Genomic DNA, 16,282 nt, shown 5'->3' on the forward strand with positions numbered 1-16,282 from the left:
CATACGATCTACAAATATTTACTCTGCAAAAACGGTGATAGCACTGCTGACTGATATGTTAAAGTCATGGTACACTTTTTAACCCATTAGGTACAGGATTTCCTTAATTTAAGTTATATGTTCAACTAACCATTCCTTCTTCTGGGTTTGCCACTTACCCTTTTGGATGAAAAAATGAAATGTCTAGCCCAGTGCTTAAGTTGCAAAGAAATAAGTGCCAGGGCTCTCGTGAGGAAGCCACTGCAGCTTGCACTACACATTGCCCCTTTCAGTGCCGCCAATGATAGTAACAACACAAGTACTAACATTCACACTCCTACAAGCGTAACAATTCAGACTATTTCAGGCCCCCAAAGCTATAAGAATAGCTTGGGTGGCAAGTAAAATTCATTTACAATGCATATTGAGTTAATAATTAACTGTTGTTGTGGTCATCTCTAAATTAGCCAGACAGTGCCACCTTGTGGAAGACTGTCACAGGCCCTGGTGCTGACAATTAAGTGCTGGTGCTGAGCACTGGAAACCACAGTCTTAAATTAAGCACTGGTCTAGCCTGATTTAAGTGTTCTGCTCTATACGTACTCTGGAGGGCAGGGCTCTGTATTACATGACCGCTGCTTGTCCGATAACTTTGTGTCTGCGTTGCAGTAATGGTTAAGGACAATAGAACCATCTGCTAGTTTCTTGCACACCACAGGCTGCTCCTGAAGGCCTAGAGGAAGCCAAATGAAAAAGAGGCACATTTCGTTAATGCAATTGTTTTCAACGGAGGCAGAAATGGCAAAAAGACAAGAATTCATTGCTACTTTCCAACAGTTTAAGCTAAAACAAGCTTTTTTAAGCACAAAGCTAGTGTTTCTTCTTGACTATGTGACTTTCATTTGATGCCTACAGAAGCAGGTAAAAATCTAGAGCAAGATCCCTTAAACGTTTTCAACCTGTTATTGCCTTCAGTAAATCACGTCCAAATCCCCAGTCTTTACAGGGGAAAGAAAGTCATTGGAGTGGTTAACACAAATTTCGTAAACATCTAGTATTTTATAAGTTTGTAGGCATACACAAAGATTTACAATACCTTCTACACAGTTATCTTCACTTATCTGCAGGTAGAGTGCGAGATTCCATGCAAAACATTATTCTAAAAAGTGTGGGTTACAGTTTTCCACGAGAAAAAAAGTAGGGAAAATTGCTAAAATTAAAGTTTTTATTAGCACTCACCTGGGGTTTTGTTAATTGGCTAATAGTTAGAATGTTCTCATGTTGTGAGTTTTCCTGCGTCTGATTCACAATTCTTTTTTATTTTTAAAAATCAGGATACCGCTGCAATAGGTCCTGCAGGGTATGCCAACGGGTAGTCATCCAGTCCTAATGGCTACCCCATGGAATTCTTTAGGCAATATGCTGGTGCGACATATTCAAAAGAAACAATTGATGGACGGAATGCTGGGCAATGCAAACATTAACCCCTAGTCACAAGGATCTGGGTTAAATCCATCATTCTTTTGCTCACCACACCACCCCAGTTTGGGCCCAGCCATATGCAAATCAGTCTTGACCCTGTTCCTTGTGGGAACAGTCCAGCCCGAACTGCCAAGCCAGGTCTTCCCTGGACCGGAAACAAGCATCCTGGGACCGGTTTCAGGGCATCATCCTTCATCAGCCAGGCTAGCTTGAATCTAGTGGTGTAGTGAGCAACGGCCTCATTGATGCTTGATTGGATTGGGAGGCCCTCTATACAGGGTCACTCTCGATGGATATTAGTGGAGCTATGGGGTCACTCTCGACAGATATTAACGGAGCTACCCTAGTTGTTCTTCCCAAACCGAACAAAACGCCTACAAATGCACCTCCGATAGGCCGATTTCCTTGATTAATATAGAGGATAAGGTGTTGGCCACTTGACTGACAAACGTGTGATACCTTCTCTCACATCCAGAGACCCGAACAGTTTCATGCTAGCCAGGGTGACCAGGCACTGTATACGACGGCTGCAGAATTGGCGTGAGTACTTGAAGACTCCGAATCCATGTATATAACTCAACTCGATTTTGAGAAAACCTTTGACTCGGTCGTCTGGTCCTGCCTCTATTCGGTGTTGCACCGTATGAAATGTGGACCCTGATGTCGGAGAATTAAATGAAGAGTACTGGGTTGAGGCAAAAAAGGTGGTTAGACTATTGGTGATCCCAGCTAGAATGCGGCACATCCAATTTGAATATTGCCACCGGGTCTATAATACGCCAGACAGGCTTTGGAATATAGGGAGGGCTGCGAGCCCAGAGGTGTAAGAGGTCTTGGGTACAATGGATCATGAGGCACCTGGTTTCATACAATCTGGGACTGCTCAGTCATCACCAGCTATTGGAATAGAGTGCTTCAAGCACTAGAAGAGGTGACGGGTATCCCGTTGAGAAGAGATCCCAAAATGGCTCTGGGGTCTTCCTAAGGTGGGATGGCCTCCGGGGCCAACACATATGATTGTAAAACCAAAATAACCAAAAAGCTTAAATATTGTATATGGCTTATTTCAGAAACACCTACCGGCAGGAGATAGTTAAGAACATTTCCACAGTTTCCATATACTTTAATCATTTTAATATTTAGGGCTAAGGGTTCTAATTTTGATGGTGCTCATTCACTACAGCAAAACCAGTAGAATTGCAGGTATCCCTTACATTTGGTCCAGTGTAGGTTTCAAAACACTTTTTAATGATTCAGATTGAAAGGGTGAAAGTGAAGGCCGTGTCCCTGTGTCTACTGTTTGTGTAATATTTGTTGAGTGACAACAAATGAAGTGTGCCATAAAATGTAAAAATGGTTTAGCACTGTTCACATCAGCGCATTGTGTTTTGATTGTTGCCTAATGAAGGACTTAAACTTTATATGTCATCCTATCATAAATGAATTGCGGGATGTATTTAAAATACTCAGAAGATTTGGAAGGCTTAGAGAATGAGGTAGAGAGAAAGCAGCTAAACTGACTTCTGACCTATTTGGGTATACTTACTTCCATGTTTGCTATTTGTAAATCAAAAATTGTAATTAGGGAAAACTAGCATTTTTGAAAAGTGTTGCAAAGGAGACCTCACTCAGGAGTGTGACATATAAGAATTTTCAAAGGAATTCCAACACGTGAAATTGCATTTTCTAGTTCTCAGACATCAGAAAAGCAAGGGTAAAATCTTTTGACTGTGCTGACATTATAATGGGTCGACTTGCCTGTCTCAATATTGCCAGCTAATGCAACCTCCATTTATTTACTGGCACTTATTACACTGCTGCATTGAGGGAAATTTGCTTTTTTGTAGACTGTGGTATGAATGTACCTAGGGAGTGCCGAGACAAAGTAAGTCACAATTTTGTCATATACTTCGGGGTGAATGACTGCATATGTGAGTTGAATCTACAGAGCCCTGAAGCCTCAGAGTATCCCAACTAGGACAGTCCTCTCTGGATATCTCAGCCAGTTACAATTACCACTACAGGGATCAGGGAGCCCATATTTAGAGTCTAACGGGGGAGGCTTATCCCGCAAGGCTGAGAGCTAGGGAAGGAGCCACCAGTCAATGGTAATCCATGAGGATTATCCTCAATTCAGTACACATAACTCTCCAGGTATAGGGGTAATGTTGGGGATTCTGTGGTAAATAAATAAATAATACCTCTATTTTTGAATGTATAAATGAATAACAGATAGCTCAATAAATAAGAGTCAAGATTCGAGGTAGTAGGAGTTTTGCAGGTTTATTACAGCATAAAGGACAGGAACAGGACGACCTGCACGGGAACAGGATGGCAGCGCTGCCGGGGGCAGAATCGGGATCGGCGTAACACTTAATAACAGTGCACGATCATATATACTAAAACAGTTGCATTACAATACATACGATAGGCGGAGCAGTGGGTGTGGTCAATAGCAGTCGCGAAAGATAAGGGTGAAAGTAGGTGTAACAGAGGCGTATACATAGACATGTGATGCAAACGTAACAGAATATGTCATGAATGGGGCGGAAACATGGAGGGGGCTACCTAAGGAGCCGGGACCTCTGACCTAATGGTGCGCGCAAACTGGCAATGACGTGTTACTAGGAGAAGCTGGGGGCTTCGAACTCTGTGCTAGGAGCAGAGACTGAAGTCTGGAGAGTCAGGGCGACATGTACCTAAGCAGTATCTAGTATCTGATGTTTAGAGAACATGTTGATAGAATCCAAAAGTTATCGGGGTAAAGGCTAACAGACTCTAAGAATGGTGCATGCATTATTCTACATGTAGTGCGTGATGAAGAATATTAAATGACCATTAAATGCAGTATTTCTCCAACATGGAGACGTAAAGGCTAGACAATGACGGAAACTATTGATGCGGTTCAGTAGCTTAGGAATGCAGAGAAGGAGGACTGGACTGATAACTAGAATCATAACATACTCTTGGCAGACTCGTAGGCAGAGCCAGGCTGAACCGGGCACTGCAAGGCAGGAAGTAAGTGAAGGGTCGAGGATACAGGTGGGGGCTGTATCGCTCCTCAGCGAGGCTCAGGAGACAGGCGCTGAATCTGGTGTCCAGGCCCTTTTGAGGCCTAGAAACGGGGACTTTACAATGGAATAACGTGCACACTGAGAAACGTGGCAACGTAGCTTTACATAGGCCTGATATTCGTAGTATTCACGAGAACTGGAAACTGACATACTAGAGGTGGACACAGCTGTAATTGCGTCATTAATCGAACATAGGGAATACATATGCATATTAATCATGCACAGATAACATATGATGGAGGACTCGTAGGGACACAGAACATGGCAAAATTTACTTTTCCACATTCCCTCCTTGTCACTACGTTTCCTTCAGGAAACATCAATATTCATGATACCATCTATCATTTCATACAGCATCAATTGTTCGTCTCGAATTTTCTTGGAACGGGATTTAGAACGGGGCTTGGGACTAGGAATACAAGAGGTAGCACAAATGCCGCAAATCGCAGGGCCACATTGTATACAGAGGCAGCAGCTGAATATGATCGCTACTGCAATACCTAGAAAGGACAAGACTTTCCATCCCCAAGCGGAAATTATATTCCAGAACCAACCGGACCATGTCCAGGTGCCTGGATCTTGGTGTAACAGATGGGCAATTTTATGGAGTCTGGTTATAGCTGAATAAACAGACGGTGCGTTATTTGGAATGAAAATGCAGCAACTAGATCCGATGACTCTACAGGCCCCGCCCCTATCGGCCAATATGACGTCAAGGACGAGACGATTCTGTAAAACGACAAATCTCATAGCAGATTGCTCTTCGGTTAAGTTACCTAGAGCAGAGGCAGTCTCATTGACTACTGCTTCAGGGGTTCTGGTTAACCTACGGATTAGCTTACTATTCTGGATAGGTCCTATAAAGAAGAAGAAACCTCTATTGAAATCTGTATACTGTTCTAGAGCAGTTTCAGTATAATCGACAATTGGGGACTCGATCTCCCTTCTATGTCTAATGTGTACTAGATGTGTGTTTCTATGATAATCAGATGGGGCTAGGAAAACTGGTGGCAGTAGGAAGGCAATGTAACAGGTTCCCTCCCAATTGAGGGGCAGACGAACATATGCGGTCTGACCACAAATAAAATAAGAATGACGTGAAGCTTTGAAAATAGATTTCCCACTGTCACTATATTTGACAATAGTAGTACAATCACTATGGCCTACATGTACGGAACCATTATTTCTAACACATAATTCGCCTTTGACTGGTAGTACTGAAATAGCAGGTAAGTCTGGAGTGGAATCAGACTGAACATTCAGGACCATAAAATTCGAAGAATAATTACCTAAATTGTAAACTTCGTTTTCTAGATCTAACCCTGTTCTGTGGGGAAGACCTTGCTTGTCTGGAAAACATGTACTGTTAAGAAAAGACATATCTGTTGAGGATGACGTTAACGTGGACCATGCTCCACACGAACCATTATGTGAAAATGGATAAGGAAAGAGTGGCAGAACTCCCTTCGGTGTCTGAAAAGGGGGGAGTCGACCACACACCCAACAATTAGTGGCATTGCTGGTCTGGTGTGAATAATGTAACATGCGGATGAAAGAATTGTTACGCATAGCGAGGCGGTAAGAGAGTTCATGAGGAGGCAGATCACTAAACGTGTGCTCTACTGTAGCATTAGAGGACTTATTTACATGAGAAACTGGAAAATACAGATAAAACGCATAACTGGTGCAGGAAATCATAACACTGAGAAATAATATGAAACTTAGAAAAACGATACATCGGATTGAGTTTTGACTAACTCTCTCACTATGGGGGTCTATTTTATACATGTCAGAAACCGGTCTAACCGTTTCACCTAGGGGAGGACTTAGACAATCAAACTGGCTGACTTATTTTACTAGACCTTAACTTGAGTTTATACTCCTGTTGCGGAGTTTTCTCTAACAGGGAGGGTGCAGTATCATTGTCTTTTGCGGGACAGTCCTTAAGAATAGTACTTTGGCAGTCCTTTGAATCCTGGGAAATGTTCTTTGAAACTGGTTTCAATCCATGAAACCTTTTGATATGCGAAAGATGCACCCAGCCTTTGCGTCCCTCCAACTTCACGGCTGTACGGGTGGCCAGGAGGACCTGTCGGGGCTCCTTCCAGCGAGGCTCCAGTGGACTTGAGCGATCGAAATTTCGCACTAGGACCATGGATCCGGGAACGATTTCATGCGGTGCCACCTCGGTATTGTCTGGAAATGCGGCGGCAACCTGTGAACGACAAGAGTTGAGGGCAGACATCAAGGAAGCTAGGTAATCTGTCAGCATATTACTTGAAACATCGGTAATACTTCGGGGTCTAGGAGTACCCCACATGTTAGGGGGGCGGCCGAAAACGACCTCATACGGGGACAGACCTGATCTGGAATGTGCGACCATGCGCATATAGAACAGGGCGACCGGCAGAGCTATGAGCCAGTCCACACCTTTCTCTTGACAAACTTTTGCAATTCGGATTTTCAGGGTCTGATTATGTCTTTCTACGAGACCGGCTGCTTCAGGATGGCGTACACAATGGAACTTCCACTGGTACCCTAACAAAAGGGAAACATGCTTCATGAGTTCAGATGAGAATGGCTGGCCGTTGTCAGAATATACGACTCTAGGGAGTCCGTAGCGGGGGAAGAACTCACGAACCAACTGCTTGGCAGTGGTCGCGGCTGTGTAATCTGGAACTGGATATGCCTCCGTCCACCTGGACAAAGCGCATACAACTACAAGGACATACTTGAAACCTCGACATCGCTCCATCTGAATGTAATCCATCTGGAGGACTTCAAAAGGGTGGTCAGGGGGCTGGAATCCACCTTGTTCCACCGGGACACTTTTACCTGGATTAAACTGGCAACATATCATACAGGTACGGACTTTCTGCTTGGCTGCAGCTCGTAAATGCTTGTTGAACCAAATGTTCTGGATACTGCCTAACATAGCTTTTTCTCCTAAATGTGCTGGACTATGTGCGGTATTAATAATGACTTGAACCATAGAGTCGGGGAGAAACCATGTGGCTCTACCCTTCGTTAACCATCCTTGATCTGTCTGTACCCCTCCTTGTTCGGACCATTTCTTGATTTCATCGGGAGTAGCATGTAACTGGATATCTATGACATCTTGAGTAGGGTCCTTAACTGTCATACATGTAGTCGGATCTGGAGTGTATGTCGGTGTCTTATTAACTGGAATGTCTGGTGTCTGTGCTGTAAGCTTGGCTGTGCGATCTGCTAGATCATTACCCTGGGAAATAATGTCAGTAACTTTCGTATGTGCTTTGCACTTCATGATAGCAATGGATGTCGGTAAGTGTATGGCATCTAACAGAGCCTGAATAAGGAGACCATGCTGAATCTTGGTTCCATGAGAAGTCATGAAACCTCTCTCTTGCCAGAGCACTCCAAAGTCGTGTACAACTCCAAATGCGTAACGTGAATCTGTGTAAACATTAACTTTCAGGTTCTTGGCGTGAATGCAGGCTCGTGTCAGAGCAACTAGCTCTGCTGCTTGAGCAGACAGGGTATCAATACGGTGTGTCTCTATAACGTCGGTGTCGGTAGTCACTGCATACGCGGCGACTAGTTCTCCTGTACTTGTTCTCATACATGAACCATCCACATAAAGTGTCAGGTCTGGATCTGGTAATGGAATATCTGTCAGATCTTGTCTTGGCTTTGTCATGATGTTGACTACTTCCACACAGTCGTGTGTGGCAGAATTCGAAGTAACTGATGGTAACAATGTAGCAGGATTTAAAACATTGCAGCGTCTGATTTCTATGTGTGGCTGGAACAGTGTCAATTCATAACCTGTTAAACGTGCAATTGTCAAGTGCTGAGTTTGTGTTCGGTTTAAAAGAACTTCCACGGAGTGTGGGACTTGTACTGTCAAGGAATGTCCTAATACTATGGAATCACTTTGTCTGATAGCTAGTGCTGTGGCTGCAACTGACTTGAGGCACGCAGGCAGAGCCTGGGCTACAGGATCTAATGTGCTCGAAAAATAAGCACAGGGCTTGTATTGTCCTGCTTGATCTTGTGTGAGAACAGATAATGCTGTACCTTCGCGTTCTGTGACGAAAAGTGTAAAAGGCTTACTGTAGTTTGGTGTTGCTAGAACTGGAGCTTGACATAGGGCTTTCTTTAACTCATTGAAACTGAGTGTATGTTCAGATGTCCAAGGGAGGACAGTCGATACGGCTGCCTCCTGTGTCGTTAACTGTATCAGTGGCTTGGCCAGAAATGCATACTGAGGAATCCATTGTCTGCAATAAGAAGTAAGGCCGATAAAAGCACGTACCTCCTTCTGGGTCCTGGGCTGAGGAAGACTCGCTATTAACTGGATACGGTCTGGTGTCAACTGCCTACCCCTCTTGGACAGTAAGTGTCCCAAGTAGACCACTTGCTGGACACAGAATTGAAGCTTCGAAGGGGACACCTTGTGTCCCATCTCGGCTAGGAAATACAAGACTGTAAGTGATGCTCGCTCGCAAGCACGTTCAGAACGGGCTGTGATCAGGAGATCATCGACATACTGGAGCAGGGCAGTGTCAGTTGGCATGTGAATGTTGTCTAGTTGTCTCTTGAGTGCTTGACTGTAAATACTAGGACTTTCTGTGAAACCTTGAGGAGCGCGTGTGAACATATAGCTCCTTCCATTTAAACAAAATCCGAAAAGAAACTGGCTGTCTGGATGAATGGGGACACTGAAAAATGCGTTCTTGAGGTCTATGACTGAAAAAAATGAGGCTTCGGAATCAATGGCTGTCAATAGGGAAGAGATATCTGGGACAACCGGATACTGGGGAATAATACATTTGTTAAGTTCTCGGAGATCAATCACTAAACGATATACTGGAGGTGCATTTGGATCAGTACGTTTCATAACAGGAATGATCGGAGAATTGCATACATTGGAGTCAGTTTCTACAACTACTCCTTGAGCCATGAGCTCGTCAATAATTTTGGATAAGGCTGCTACAGCCTCAGGTGGCAATCTGTACTGCCTGATTCGTGGCAGGACTACACCTGGCTTGAGAGTCACACGATGGGGTGTGATTTGCATAAAGCCAACATCAGTTGGACCTTGCGCCCATAGATGCTGCGGAACATTAGACAATCGGGGATCAAAATCTCGTAATACATAGTGACCCTTGAAGTCACGTAGGAACAATCGTATTCCCTCTGGGGAACAGCATATAACTGCACCTAATTCTTTCAGTGTTTTAATGCCTAATAGATTTTCTGGACATGACTTAGTAAGTAACAGATCAGTAGTGCGGGACAATGGACCTACTTCTAGAGTAACTGGCTTTGATATTTCATTTACAATAGGTTTTCCTGAAAATCCAAGGGAAACATTTCTTGAGCCTGAGAGCGGAGCCCCTGGAACTTCGGCGTGACTTATAGTGGTCCTACTTGCCCCTGTATCAATCAAAAACTTTCTATCTTTCCCTAGTACTTGACTATGAACATAGGGACCTTCTTGATCTACAGGTATCTCGATGAGAGGCAAGCCTACCTCCCTCTCTAGGCTGTTTCATGAATATGGCTGATACTCTGGATACTCAGACTGTGCATACTGGTACATCTGCTGTGTAACATGCTGTGTTGCAGCGATAGGCTGCGGTGCTGTAACTGTCTGTGGTGCATTCTGTGACTGAGGAGTCTGTGTAACTTGTTCTTGTCTCGGCGGACGTGGTCTTTCTTTAGTCTTACCGGTAGCTATGTTGTGTTTCAGAACTGCACACTCGTTTATAAAATGACCTGGCTGTTTACAATAATTGCAGTTCCCTTTAACGGGAGCTGCAGGATGACTGGCTTGATTCGGACCCCTCTTCTGACTGTCTTGAGGAACAGATTGTGCAACTAGTACTTTCATTTTCGTGTCTTTCATACGTTTTCTCTCGTGATCTTGCTCTTCTCTGATTCTATTCTGGTGATATTGAAGCATCTGGAGCATTTGGGACGGGGTATTAGCTTGCCAGGTACTTTCGACTTTCAAAACTCGATTCTTAACTTGTGGACTTGAATTCTCGACTAGTTTAGTAACAAAAAGATGAGGGTATGACTCGCTACTTGTCTTGAGGCCACTGTTTATGGTAAAACATTTCTCAAATCTGGAATAATAATCACTAATATCTTCGTCTTGTTTCTGTTTACATGCTGAGATTGCATCCCAGTCTTCTTTTCTAGTTGTCAATAACCTAGGCAAAACTTGTATTAATAATTCAGGTAATTCTTTACATTTATCTCCCAGACCGGTACCTGGTACTCGTGCCTTGTCTTCGGCTTCTAGAACTGCCCAATCGATCTTTTTCTCTCCCACCTCCCATTCTTTTTCCTTGAGTTTCTCATATACCCCTGCGGGCAACAGGACTTTTAACATTTTAATGATATCTGGATACGTGTATTCTCCCATACGGAGCATGTCTTTTAATTCTCGGTGGAACCCTGCTGGATCTTTATCATGACAGGGAATTAACTTTTTCATCTCTAAGAGTTCCATCTTTGTGATAGGGGTGTAAACAAACACTCGTTGCATTTCACCACCGTCTGTCTTAACTGGATGTACTTCTCGTAACGGATTCTGTCTGTCTATGTAAAAGGGTTTACTTTCTGGGGGTGAGACATGAACAAAATGCGGGTTCAGAAACGTTCTGTATTTGTGGCGCTGTTCTAGAATGACACTAATTAAATCGGTACCTAAACCTTTCCATTTGTACTGGAGTAACTCGTTCAGGACATCGTGTAACGGACCTGGATCAGAATGTTGACCCTCATACAGTGTAATGAGGTGCTGGATCATATACATACCCGCCAGTCGTTGCTCGGCTGGGGGCAATTTCAGAAACATTTGTGCCACTATTTCGTCTGGAAAAGTGGTAGAATCAGTAATCCATCGGACTGCTGATCGGACTAGTTCTTGTTCATGCATGGTACTTAACTCACTGTAACCGATTCGTGATTTCAGAATATGATCGGTAACTTGAAATACTTGTTCCAGAGAACCTTGTTCTGGTGCTGGATGATGAAAAATTGACTTGTGTTCTAGGCGCAAATGGCGATCTGGAAATCTAGATTTTCCTACATACGCTATTCTGTCGGGATTCTCGTCCTCTACCTCTTCTGTAGAAGAGTCATTTTCTTTCTCGCTTACTTGTGCTTCTTTACGTTGTTCGTGTACCCTTATTATTTCTTTACGGATCTTCTTGTACATACTCTCTATACTACTGATGGTCTTATGCTTACCCTCGGCTATATTATCACTCCACCTTGTCAGGACTTTCATTTCGGCTCGATCTTTGGTCAGATAATCTTGTTCCCTTATTAGACAATTAATCAGAAACTTTAATATCATGAGCTGGACTTCAACTTTTCTTTGGCACATGACGTCACTAATACTTTCTGGATCATTCCCTGTACGGATGAAACGATATATTCTGTCTAGATCCTCTTTCATATCTGGTAGGGTGACTAGATACTCGGTCACCTTTCTCACACGTAATGAATATAAAACCATACTATCCTCGCCTGGGACTGGATCATAGCCACATTCGGTAAGGGCTTTTCTTATTTCTGCAACAGACTGATACCTGGGCGTACGCTGTGACGCTTGTGCATGTAATTCGGCTAACGTTAAACGCTTGTGTGGCGGCGGGGTTTGAGGAGGACCTCCCCCTGCGGCCCCTAAACTAGAGTCGTCTACTGATGCTCTTCGTCCTGGCAGAGTGGGAAATGGAAATGTAGGCTGGACTTGTATGGCGGGCTGGACCGGGGGTACCGTAACAGGTACTCCGGTGTCTGGAGGAGCGGGAAGTGCCTGATTTACAGGGACTGGCGGAGCGGGATTTGCATATTCTGGGACTGTGTCGTCCAAATAGGACGAGATGAAAATATCAGCTGCGGTCGGTTTGTGACGTAGCTTGGTCGGAACTAATGGTGGCGGGAAATTTCTGGATGCCTCCGGGGTCGCTTTTGGCAAGCCCTCGGCAAGAAGAGGATACATACCCTTAATAAGGGCATGCCTCTGTCTGTCTGACTGTTCGGTTTTGACTCGTTCACCTATCTCGATTAATTCCCTTTCTTGGGCTCGTTCTAAGGATTCTCTACTTAATTCTGACTTTCTGATTTCTTTTTCGGTTCTTTTATGAGATTCTTTGCGCCATAACTCAATGGCATCTTTCTGTGACTGTCTGGCTTTCTTTTTCCATAATGCTTCTTCTACTCTCATGATGCACTCGGCATCCCATGTACCCGATACGGGCCATCTATACTTTTCTTCTAACTGTTTGGTATACTCTACCCATAAATCTAGATATAGTATGGCACTTATGCCATGCTTTTGATACATAAAATGACCTGGACTGTCCCTAGGCGGGACAGGAACTGCTGCTTCTAGCAGACCTTTTCTGGTTTTTAACTGACGCAGTTTTGAAAAGAGCGGCATGACTGAACTATAACCTGGACACAACACAATACACAATAAACACGATAATTACTTCACACTCATACCACGACATTAAAATACATGAATAACATTCAGAATAACAGTTCGAACAGAATACTACCTGGAATACGGGAAACAGAATACATGAATTTTCTCGGGAACAGAACTGACTAGAACAGGAACTAGATGCACTGCTGAAACAGTACGAAACTTACCGGTCTCATACAGAGACACGTCAGGACCCGCATCCACCGAAGTGGACACTTCGTTTGTGGGTCTGTGTACCACCAACCCACGGACTAGAGTCAATTAGATCGACCCTGTCTAGATACTACCCCAGCAACGGTACTCACCGGGCAGCAAGAACGGAAGGCCTCGGACTGGACTGGACTGCTTCGACGCCGGACGGACGAACTTCGGACTTCTGTTACGGGTGGGCCTCCGGATACCTCGGACCTTGGACTCTCGGCTTGGGCTCTGGTCGGGACTCGCCGCGTTCCTCCACCGTCTCGTCTGGATGCTGGACCGCCTCCTCCGTCTCCTCCGTGGGCCTGAGGGATACTTGAAGCAGAAATATCTGCCGGTGCGCAGAAGAGTTCCGTCACGACTGCAGAGGGTCAGGGGGTCGGCGTGGCTTCACCGACGCGTGGGGAAAGGGCAAGTCCCTGTTCGGGCGCCATTATGTGGTAAATAAATAAATAATACCTCTATTTTTGAATGTATAAATGAATAACAGATAGCTCAATAAATAAGAGTCAAGATTCGAGGTAGTAGGAGTTTTGCAGGTTTATTACAGCATAAAGGACAGGAACAGGACGACCTGCACGGGAACAGGATGGCAGCGCTGCCGGGGGCAGAATCGGGATCGGCGTAACACTTAATAACAGTGCACGATCATATATACTAAAACAGTTGCATTACAATACATACGATAGGCGGAGCAGTGGGTGTGGTCAATAGCAGTCGCGAAAGATAAGGGTGAAAGTAGGTGTAACAGAGGCGTATACATAGACATGTGATGCAAACGTAACAGAATATGTCATGAATGGGGCGGAAACATGGAGGGGGCTACCTAAGGAGCCGGGACCTCTGACCTAATGGTGCGCGCAAACTGGCAATGACGTGTTACTAGGAGAAGCTGGGGGCTTCGAACTCTGTGCTAGGAGCAGAGACTGAAGTCTGGAGAGTCAGGGCGACATGTACCTAAGCAGTATCTAGTATCTGATGTTTAGAGAACATGTTGATAGAATCCAAAAGTTATCGGGGTAAAGGCTAACAGACTCTAAGAATGGTGCATGCATTATTCTACATGTAGTGCGTGATGAAGAATATTAAATGACCATTAAATGCAGTATTTCTCCAACATGGAGACGTAAAGGCTAGACAATGACGGAAACTATTGATGCGGTTCAGTAGCTTAGGAATGCAGAGAAGGAGGACTGGACTGATAACTAGAATCATAACATACTCTTGGCAGACTCGTAGGCAGAGCCAGGCTGAACCGGGCACTGCAAGGCAGGAAGTAAGTGAAGGGTCGAGGATACAGGTGGGGGCTGTATCGCTCCTCAGCGAGGCTCAGGAGACAGGCGCTGAATCTGGTGTCCAGGCCCTTTTGAGGCCTAGAAACGGGGACTTTACAATGGAATAACGTGCACACTGAGAAACGTGGCAACGTAGCTTTACATAGGCCTGATATTCGTAGTATTCACGAGAACTGGAAACTGACATACTAGAGGTGGACACAGCTGTAATTGCGTCATTAATCGAACATAGGGAATACATATGCATATTAATCATGCACAGATAACATATGATGGAGGACTCGTAGGGACACAGAACATGGCAAAATTTACTTTTCCACAATTCCCATTGGTCTCCTACTTATGTTCCCTCGGTCTGCTGAATCCTCAAGATATCCCTCAACAATACCATTGATACACGATAGCAAAGGGGATTTCTGAGATGCCCCAAACACCTAATGCCACACTATGGTAGGACCCCTCACCCAAGCTCTTTCAGACACTCTCACACGGCTGCTTGCTGAAACTAGACTTTATGTCCACTACCATCCCACCACGACCGGCAACCACCCAAATCAGCCAGCCTGTTGATGACATGGAAGGAGGCAAAGCAAGCCAACAGTTCCATTTTTCCAGACCATCAAGATAGCATAACCAGTTAATGCACGAAATATGTAAGTCTATGGGTAACACACAACGTACGGTGTGTATCTCAATAAAATAGCTCAATGTGTACCAGTGAGTACAAACATTTCCTCCCTAACAGATCTCTCCCAGTGTTTGAGACTCATGCGGTCAACAAAACATTGGCAGATGGCTTGGATATTGATAGTTCCTTACATAGTAACAAAGTATTATACCTTTCCAAAAAAGCCTCTTCCTATCATGTCACATAACATGACGTGAACATTAAGCAGAAGAGTCGACATTACACTATTATCATTAAAGGTGTCTTCTTGGATGATTACAATGTTTTAAAACAAGAGTCCTTGGCTATAAACTTCAAATGTACTGTTTTCAATCACAGATGTGGTCGAAGTATACAAACAAACCTCCCAAAATTATCAATGTCTACAAAAATATTTTTCCTAGTTAAAATGTAATATTATCCACAAGTTACCTCGAAGTATATTGATAAATTCTAAATGTTGTACTGCTTATACAGTTGTTTGAGAGTTACAGGAACATAACTGGGACTTGCATACAGAAATGCACAGCAAAAATCAAAATCGCTGCACATATGAAAGCACATGTTCAGTAGGGAAGAATTCTTCTTTGTAACGTAACAATTTGTGATTTTCAGTTGAGAAAGATTTCTTTTTTTCAGTATAGCAAGCTATTGTTTGACCTAGGATTCAAACATAATTGGTAAATAACATTCAAAGTGGATACGAATCCATGAAACCATTACTTTACATTATTTCATTTACATAAATTGATATATGTAAAAATTACAACTATGGAATTTTGGCATAATCCACTCTAAATCCACTTCCTCCATCTAGTTAAGTTAACCAAAAAGTAAATCAGCCTTCTGCTACTACTAGTATATAGAAGGTATCTTAGCAAGCACAATTCCACTTCTTTAGCTGGGCGTAGCTGCAAACACCAAAGCTTTGCTCTGATCGAAACGATATGGCCACTTTACTAATTGTATGCCTTGTGGAATCACAAACCAGGCACAAAAGAACAAAATAGGTTTCTCAGTGCCGCACAATACAGGAGATACCGGTTGTCGACTTGTGGCCCAGGCAATGTAAGGCCTCAGCATCAGACGTTAT

The 16,282-nt window shown here is 43.9% G+C and overlaps 1 protein-coding gene across 1 annotated transcript in view; it reads right to left on the reverse strand.

The window, feature by feature from the left end:
* The window catches only part of ADAMTS10 (ADAM metallopeptidase with thrombospondin type 1 motif 10), a 283,135-nt gene that overhangs the window by 19,596 nt on the left and 247,257 nt on the right, over positions 1–16,282 (reverse strand). The window contains exon 21 of the mRNA XM_078668321.1: positions 583–712. Within this exon, the coding sequence (XP_078524447.1) occupies positions 583–712 (130 nt within the window). The remainder of the gene's footprint in view (positions 1–582; positions 713–16,282) is intronic.

The sequence above is a fragment of the Lissotriton helveticus genome, chromosome 12, assembly GCF_964261635.1.
Source record: "Lissotriton helveticus chromosome 12, aLisHel1.1, whole genome shotgun sequence".
Classification (NCBI taxonomy): Eukaryota; Metazoa; Chordata; class Amphibia; order Caudata; family Salamandridae; genus Lissotriton; species Lissotriton helveticus.